This window comes from Neovison vison, chromosome 1 (assembly GCF_020171115.1).
Source record: "Neovison vison isolate M4711 chromosome 1, ASM_NN_V1, whole genome shotgun sequence".
NCBI classification, from domain to species: Eukaryota; Metazoa; Chordata; class Mammalia; order Carnivora; family Mustelidae; genus Neogale; species Neogale vison.
In genome coordinates this window covers 281,864,167-281,873,240 of record NC_058091.1, presented here as the reverse complement: position 1 = coordinate 281,873,240, position 9,074 = coordinate 281,864,167, and the positions used below count along the sequence as shown (strand labels likewise).

Here is a 9,074-nt window from a genome sequence, read left to right as displayed (position 1 = left end):
ATTTATGTATCTAATTAGCATATCACCAAAGATTAGCAGTGGTGACCTATGAGTGATACGTGCATCATTTAACAAATAAGAATGTATTAGCAATAAAACATGTTAGAACGATATTTTCAATACATTTCAACCCCAGGAACTAAGACAAGAGGTGGGGTGTGCTACACCCAAGTGAAACCAGTAAATTTAACTAGGTTCAACTAGAGGGGCTAGATGTTCCGGTGCAGAACATTCCTAAATGTTTTTGGGCAAGAGGTCTGCGTCGAGGTCGGAAGAGCAGCCTAGGAGGCAGCAACCGGAATCCCCACTTCTACCGCCCTGGTCTGCGGAAAAACTACAGACACTCAAACCCGGGCGCTGGAAACTAAGTTGGAGAAGGGATCTGATTGGCTAAAAAATGAATGACGCAACGAATCTCAGGCCCACTCAGCGTCGGCCTCCCCAAGCCTGGCTCAAATTCCGCTTCCAATTGGTCCTTACGCACGAGAGCCGCGACCTTTCCTAAAATTAACCCCTGGGTCGGCAACCCGGAGCAAAGATGGCGGCGGCCAGGAGTTGCAGGCTGGCGCTCCGCGGGCCGAGGCTGTCATTGCACACTGCGGCCCAAGCCGCCGTCACGGGTCCAGAAGTGACCGGCCCCGAGGTCACGGCGGCCCCCATCGCGCGCTACCCGCCGATTGTGGCCTCCCTGACGGCCAAGAGCAAGGCGGCACGGCAGCGGCGAGTGGAGCGGTGGCAGGCGACGGTGCACGCGGCCGAGTCGGTGGACGAGAAGCTGCGAATCCTCACCAAGATGCAGTTCATGAAATACGTGGTTTATCCGCAGACTTTCGCCCTGAACGCCGACCGCTGGTATCAGGACTTCACCAAGACCGCGTTCCTGCCGGGCCTGCCGCCGCCGCCCGCCGAGCCCGCCGAGCCCGCGCCTGCCCTGGACCTGGCGGCCCTGCGCGCCGCCGCGTGTGACTGCCTCCTGCAGGAGCACTTCTACCTGCGGCGCAAGGGGCGCCCTCCGCTCTACCAGGAACGCGAGGCTCTCGCCTCGCCCTTCCTGGATCAGCTGGTGGTCACCCTCATGGGCCTGCTCGGCGCGCACAACCCCACCCTGGCCAGCGCCACCCTCGGTGAGTCTTGGGGCTGCGACGCCGGGCGGGGAAGGAGGGGAACTGTTCATTTCTTTCTTTCTGCGTCGTTCATTCTATTTCTAGGGCCTTTCGCGCCTCGCTGGGTGCCACCAGGCTTAGCAGCGGCCCCCTGCGCCAAGAATCTGCAGACTGGGTTCCCTCCGGGCCTGTGCCGCCGCTTACTAGCCGTACCGCCTCCCACGGCTCCAGTCTTTGGTTCCGCGTTGTGACGGTCCGGCCAAACGGAACGGGGGAGCAGTCAGTGTTGGGCAGAAGGGGCTCTCCGAGGGCGGGGCGCACCTGAACTTGGCTTTTGGCCCTTCCACCAAAAAGCTCTATGACTGTATGTCACTTCGTGAACCTCTTTGAGGGTAAAGCAGTTTTTCTCATTCTTAAGATGACCGTGACGGAAATAGTACTTTCTCGTAGAAGCGTGAACTTTAAAAGTGATCCAGATTTAAATACGTAATATTGACTCGATGCTTCTTATGTACCAAGCCCTCTTCCAGATTTTTATATATGCCGACCGATTTAATCCTCGCAGTAACCGTTTATAGTAGGTAGGGCGTTTCTCTTGTTTTATCAATAGGAAACCCAACCTGAGGTGCAGAAAGGTAAAATGACCCTGGTCAGAGAGCCTGTCGGTGGTGGGTAGGAGTTCAGGATTCAAACCTAGCCATTCCCTGGAACCCGTCGGCAGCTTCTTTTAACTGCTCAGTGCACACGTGAAAAATTAATGGGCGGTTTTAAAAACCAGTGTTTCTCAAGATGGGATCCGGAGAGAGACAAACCATAAGAGACTCTTAATCTCACAAAACAAACTGAGGGTTGCTGGGGGGAGGAGGGTCGGGAGAGGGGGGTGGGGTTATGGACATTGGGGAGGGTATGTGCTATGGTGAGTGCTGTGAAGTGTGTAAAGCTGGCGATTCACAGACCTGTACCCCTGGGGCAAATAATACATTATATGTTAAAAATAATAATTAAAAAAAATTTAAAAATCAGTGTTTCTGAGGGATTCATTACTTTATATCTACTGCCTGGTAGGTGTCTTAATAAATATTTATTGAATTAATCTACAGTTTTTATAACTGTAGATGTGTGCTCAGCTGAGTCCTGTAGTGTGTGTGCATGTTACTTTACTTCTGTCTCAGTTGGGAAGGAAGTGGTCTTCAGAGAAGCCTCCTGGATTTTGACTAGTCTTGTTGGCTTAGGAAAACTTGACTTTGTTAAGATCCAGATGACTCTTCTCTAAACTGGAGGTGATGACAGCTATACATACCTTGACGGTTATTGTGAAGATTGATTTAGTAATTCTGAGTCCTCTTAAAAACTTTTTATTTCTGCTGAGTAATGTTCCTGTTAAATTTATTCTTAACTGTTACAGTGTTTAGTGTATGATGTATGGCACAAGTAGACAATAAATGTTTGAGCTTAATATTTAAGTCAGTCATTTAACTTAAATCATCATGTAACCCAGACTCTATCTTACATCAAGGAGTAATTTTTGATAATTTTTAATTTGCACAATTGTTCTTAAGTTCTGTATTGCTGATATTCTAATAATAACCAAATTTATCTAAATGATTAAGTAAAATTTTGAATATCTTTTGATAGATTGTAAATGCCCGGTTCACTTTTACTGGTTGCGAGGTGAAGAAATTATTTCTAGGGGTCATCGGAAAGGTCGAGTTGATGCTTTGCGATACCAAATAAATGATAAACCGCACAACCAGATTCGAATATCCAAACAACTCCCAGAGGTAAGGATTTATTGCACATATATTGGCTGACATCTGATGAGGAAATGTCATAGGCAGCCTAGGTAATGGGCTTGAGAGTAAAAAGTATTGGGTGGATCCCTTTTGAATTTCTTGCGCATAATTCTCATCCCAAATTCTTTTTCAGCTTTTTAACCTGTTATGGTATGTATAGTCCTCAAAGGTCAGGTAATCATTTTTAAGCAGGATTAAGGCATCAGTTTTTAGGACTGTACATATCTTTTTTCTTTTTTCTTACTCAAAAAATATTGGGCACTTGGGTGGCTCAGTCAGTTAAGCATCTGTCTTCAGCTTAGGTCATGATGCCACGGTTGGTCCTCGGATCAAGCCCAGGGGGCTTCCTGCTCAGTGGGGAGTCTGCTTCTCCCTCTCCCTTTGCCTCTCCCACCCTCCCACGCAGCTTGTGCTCTCTCTCAAATAAATAGTAAAATCTTTAAAAATGTATATAAACAATTGATAATAGTTATGTTTGTGATTTATCATAGACTACATACCTAATCATAAATCAAGACATTTTAATAATTGTGAGCTTGTCATTTTTTATATTTATAGTTCTTTCAGATAAAATAAGTATATTTTGAGTGCTGTATAGACACATGCACATGTTTTCTCCAAAGGTAAATATCTGACAGTAAATACAGACAGTAAATATCTGAGGCTTTCGGGGTCCATAAATCTGTGTTGCAGCTCTTCATCTTAGTTCTTAAATAATGTAACAGCAGTTGTGTCCCATACGTAAGTGAATGTGCCTGACTGTGTTGCAATTAAACTTTATTTGTACAATCAAGTGGCTGGCTGGATTTGGCCCATCAGTAGATGGTGGTGTTACCAAATCATTTGATAAAAAAAAAATCTCATTTTAAAACTTTAAAGTGTATTAAGAATGTGAGTTGGGATGCCTGGGTGGCTCAGTCGGTTAAGGTCTGCCTTTGGCTCAGGTTATGATCCTAGGGTCCTAGGATTGAGTCCCACATTGGGCTTCTTGTTCAGCAGGGAGCCTGTTTCTCCCTCTGCCTGCTATTCCCCCTGCTTGTGCTCTGACTCTCTCTGACAAATAAATAAAATCTTTGAAAAAAAAAACAAAAAACAAAGAATGTGAGTAAAATATGTACATTAGTACTAGTGTTGTTGTGAATTCATTTATGACTTTTCATTTTCTTGAAGTTTGTGCCGCTGGATTATTCTGTACCTGTCGACATCCCTGTTATAACTTGTAAGCCAGACAAACTTCCATTATTCAAACGACAGTATGAAAATACCATATTTATTGGTAAGTTTTTCTTTTGAAATATTTTGCCATCAATGTATCCAAAGGATCCTGTGCATATTTAAATAATTAATTCTTGATGACCAAAGCTCAGATAGTTTACAAGCAGTGCAATTTTTAAACTGAGGTGGTTGTAACATGTTTGAAAATTGGGAGAAAAATATTCTTTCAGCTCACCATTTAAAAATCTTACTTGTTTCTACTAAACTAGCAGCATTTAACTTTAAAAAATAGTTTTAGTTATATGTATTAAGCTTTGTTGATTTATTATGTAGAAAAAGTAATTTTTCCTTTTTCAGAAGTAAACCAGTGCAGAGCCAGATTTGAGGCAGTGATTGGCTTTTCTGTAAAAGTCTTCTGTTTGTGCCACACACTGTGGTAACCATTAGGAATATAAAAATTAATAAGGCCTGATGTCTGGCCTTGAGCAGCTTATACTTTTGCTGTCTTTTTGTCTGTTAATTCCTAGCTAACTTAAAGATTTTAAGAAACCAGCCTTATACTAGTCCTCCAGGTGTATTTTATCAGTGCCTTCTGTATCGCTGTGCTCTTCAGTGTGAATTGTGGGAACTTTGGTTGAAAAGATTTACTTTACTAAAGTCAGGAATATGAGCATTTCATGAAATATTGTCTCTCATTTTTCCTTACTTGGAAATACAGTATAAATTTTTTTTTAATTAGGAACAAGGTATGTAATTATTACATTAAAATGAAAAAGGAGACTTTAATGAAATGTATGTATCGTTTGTAGAATAAGACAAGGGAAATACCATAGCTCCCAATGATGAATAAAAGATTTGATAAAACTACATGATAGGGAATTTTAAGAAAACTTTACATAGCATTCTTTTGACTTATCCTATATCATTATAGTGGACTTGATGATTGGGGGTTTACTTTCACACGAAGTTTAACTTCATTATAATCAGTGAAATAAATAACAACCTTCTCACTTGTGTATTTCGAATACTGATTACAGGACGTGTAGAGGAGAAAGGTGGGTTTGAAGCAGAGACTAAGGACATGTGCTCCAGATGTTCACATGCAGATTTCGTCTGAAATGTTTTTATTTTACTCTTCAGGCTCAAAGACAGCAGATCCATACTGTTATGGTCACACACAGTTTCATCTGTTACCTGACAAACTGAAAAGGGAAAGGCTTTTGAAACGGAACTGTGCCGATCAGATAGAAGTTGTTTTTAGAGCTAATGCTATTGCAAGCCTCTTTGCTTGGACTGGAGCACAAGCTATGTATCAAGGTAAAACTAATTTTATGGCATTGTTCTTGGAAGGTATGTGTGACATTTTAAGAATTTAGTGGTTTCTTTGGGTTAAGTGTAGGTTGAATCTTAACATTTTGAAAACTTGTAGTGACACAAAACACAGTTGTTTTAAAATTTACGATTAGAAATTTTACATTTGCAGTTGGCAAGTGGTGTTTAAATAGTTATTTTGATCTTTTACTTTGACCACTTTTGTGTGTGAATGAATTTTTTTTTGATGATCTCAGGCGGGTGAAAGACTAGCAGCTAACCCAACTCTGTAGATGCTCACAGCTTTCTGAAGCTGGAAAAGGAAATGCTTTGATGGGTTAAATTTTAGATTAAATCACAATTACTCTATGTAATATCTTTAAAGGCTGTATCCAGGATATGGATTAGAAGATTGTTTATTAGACATTCAGTAAATAGTGAATTCCTTCTAATAACCAAGCAGTGTTAGCCTTGGAGATGTAATGTTGAATGAGGCAGGGAGATCCTGCTGTCTTGGAGCTTATAGTGAGGAGAGTAAAGATAATAAACACGTAGTGTTTTTAGCTAGTGGTAGTAGCACCGAGGAAATATACTACATAAGGGATAGAATGACTTACTGTGTGCGGGTATAAATGAGATATTGGGCCGAATTTATTTAAATGGAGAAACTCGGGGTGGTCTCTAAAAAATGACATTTGAATGAAGACCAGACCTCTAGGAACAGCCTTTAAGTGTTTAAAGAAAATAAAGAAAGGGAGGGGGAGCATAATGGAGGATGAGATTAAAGGAAACCAGAGGCCATAGCTCAGAGGACTTTGAGAGCCCATTGTGAGGCATTTGGATTTTATTACAAAACCTGAAGTAATAAACTGTAAGTAACCAGATTGATCCTATGTGAGTTCTCAGGAGGAATTTAATATAGATTTAATTGTTTTCTAGGCTCATATATATATATATATATATATATATATATAATCTCTCCATACACACACACACAGAAAAAGGGTGAGCCTAGAAAACAATTAAATCTATATTAAATTCCTCCTGAGAACTCATATAGGATCAATCTATATATATACATATTTATATATATATGTACATTTATATATATATGATTTAATCTTTTACTCACAATTTTTTCTTTAGATGGAGAGAATCAGAACTGGATTAGACAGAGTCAGAAACAGGAATCTTACACAAAAACACTAGATTGGCACTGTTTCTGCATTAAAAATAAAGTGCTACTTTTTAAATTGTATTTAATTACAAATGCTAACAGTGTTATTCATTGGCTATCTTCATGAAGGCTGATAGAAAGTATGTATGAGGGAAGAACATTACTGCTTGGCCCTGGCAGTGGGATTTAAAAGTGTTAAAGCCAGTCAGTCTAGAGCAAGAAGTAGCCAGAAAATTTGAGTAGTAAAGGTATTAAAGGCATCCTGGAACTATGACACAAGATACACAAGGCAAAATAACAGCAGCTCATAAAGCCAATTTTAAAATATATAAAGGAAGAATAGAACTTGTCTATGGTACTTGATCACAATCCTTAGAAAGTCCATTTTTTCCTGAAGAGGTTTTTTTTTTTTTTTGTAGATTTCAGTGAAGTAAATGGCCGTAATGGTTATTGGGTGCTAGATGCCACTGGTACCAGGAAAATGAGTGTATTTGGACAGAGTTAGTACCAGATGTACAGGAGATCTGCATTGATAGAACTTGCTGCCTTTTTTTTAGATGAAGTGAGTTAAGCTGTTGAAGAGCAAGGTTGTTGAGACTATGTCTTGAGTTTGGGGATATCATAAGGGAGGAAATAATTTTTCATGCAGAAATAGAATACAGGATTAGAATGGAGAAGATGAGGAAAACTTTGAGATCTTAAGGAATTTGTAGGTAAGATATTTAGGTTTTAGGGGATATTTAGTACCCTCTACTGTGTAAATGTTTTGTTGCGGTAAAATGTATTCTATGTGTAAATGTCAGTATAACTCTTTTCTGTAGGGTTTTGGAGTGAAGCAGATGTTACTCGGCCGTTTGTCTCTCAGGGCGTGATCACAGATGGAAAATACTTTTCCTTTTTCTGCTATCAGTTAAATACTTTGGCACTGACTGCACAAGCTGATCAAAATAACCCTCGTAAAAATATATGTTGGGGGACACAAAGTACGCCTCTTTATGAAACAATTGAAGATAATAATGTGAAAGGTTTTAATGATGATGTTCTACTCCAGATAGTTCACTTTCTACTGAACAGACCAAAAGAAGACAAATGACAGCTGTTGGAAAACTAAGAAGAAGTAACTGATTCAGGACTTTGGGAATACTTCAGTTTCACTGAAGGGAAGATAAAAGGAATTTTAATAATGAGACTTGTCAAATGCATTGTTTTGAGACAGATATTTCTTATGTTAACCTATGATTTTGACCTCTCATTCTTCTCAGACTACACACTGAAAGACTTAATTTTAAATAGAGTATGTTGATTTTAAGATAATTTTCTTCATAATGACCAATTGGTGAGACCAGTTGAGCTATCTGCAATATTTGGTATTGTTTGTGATTTTGAAAGGAATGGAAGGACAGTAATTCAAAAGTTTGAGAATAAGTAGACATGTTATATTTTTCTTTTTTGTTTTTAATTTTTTTCATTGATAAATGATACAGTTTCAGAGTCCTGCTCAAACTGCTTTAAAATTGTTCTATCCTTGATGGAACAATATTTTGCAAGTATAGGAAACCAAGGCTTAGAGGAGTTAAGTGACTTTTCCACAATTTCACAGATGATTAATAATATAACTGATGAATTAAATGCAACTTACGTTCTTAGCACTCAGAGGTAACGTTAACAAGTACAGGACTGTTGTTTAGTGTCCGCACCTAACTCATGGCACAGGGTACTCAATAAATATTTGACCCGGGGGCACCGGGCTGGCTCAATCAGTAGAGTGTGCGACTCCTTATCTCAGGATCGTAAGCTCAAAGCCTATGTTGAGTGTAGAGATTACTTAAAATCTTTAAAAATAAATAAATAAATAAATAAAGGCAATGTTAACACACTTCCATTCATGTTTTGCTTTATCCCAAAGATGAGGAAACAGGTTCACTATGTTTCAAAATCAGTTGCCAGTTGGTAAAATTGTTAAATCTTGTTGAGAATTTAAGATTCCTTCAAACCATTTTTAATGAGAAAAAAGAATTACCTTTGTATAATCATACTAACTCTTTATTTTATATAACCCTCTGTTGTGCATATTTAAAACACTCCATTAGGTACTACAGTCATATGACAGATAATCTTTGTTCTTCTTTCCTTCCTTCCCTCCGGACCTCCCTCTCTTACTCTCTGTCTTTCAAGACAGAGGCCACAGTTACATTGATCGATCCTCAGTTAGAAGCCTAGGGATTGCCATAGATGATTGCCAAACTGAAGGAATAGCATCTGAAAGATGTTGTTCAGTTCACCAAAGTCTTGCTTTGCAAGACACTGTACTGTGTTCCATTTTTAGCACATTATTTTCAGTTTACCCAGAAAGCTGTGTCCTTTCATACCACCATTTGTTTATTTAAGCAGTTTCCAAAGCTTAGAATACTGTTCTTTACCTTTGGTCCTATCTGTTCAATCCGTGTATTGCTTCCCCATTCATCCTTGATGGAA

At 39.5% G+C, this 9,074-nt stretch overlaps 1 protein-coding gene across 1 annotated transcript; it reads left to right on the top strand.

The window, feature by feature from the left end:
• Positions 1-538: 538 nt before the first annotated feature.
• Positions 539-8,475, top strand: MRPS30 (mitochondrial ribosomal protein S30). The gene is made up of 5 exons (XM_044232200.1): positions 539-1,124; positions 2,739-2,884; positions 4,067-4,172; positions 5,252-5,428; positions 7,421-8,475. Exons 1-5 carry the CDS (start codon positions 539-541, stop codon positions 7,690-7,692), a joined length of 1,287 nt encoding a protein of 428 aa, XP_044088135.1. The 3' UTR covers positions 7,693-8,475.
• Positions 8,476-9,074: the final 599 nt, after the last annotated feature.

Excerpts from the sequence above, each read along its gene's own strand:
- MRPS30 (XM_044232200.1), top strand. The coding sequence starts at position 539 with ATGGCGGCGGCCAGGAGTTGCAGGCTGGCGCTCCGCGGGCCGAGGCTG. Across the intron at positions 2,885-4,066 it reads TATCCAAACAACTCCCAGAG|TTTGTGCCGCTGGATTATTC; the intron begins GTAAGGATTTAT and ends ATTTTCTTGAAG. Across the intron at positions 5,429-7,420 it reads AGCACAAGCTATGTATCAAG|GGTTTTGGAGTGAAGCAGAT; the intron begins GTAAAACTAATT and ends TCTTTTCTGTAG.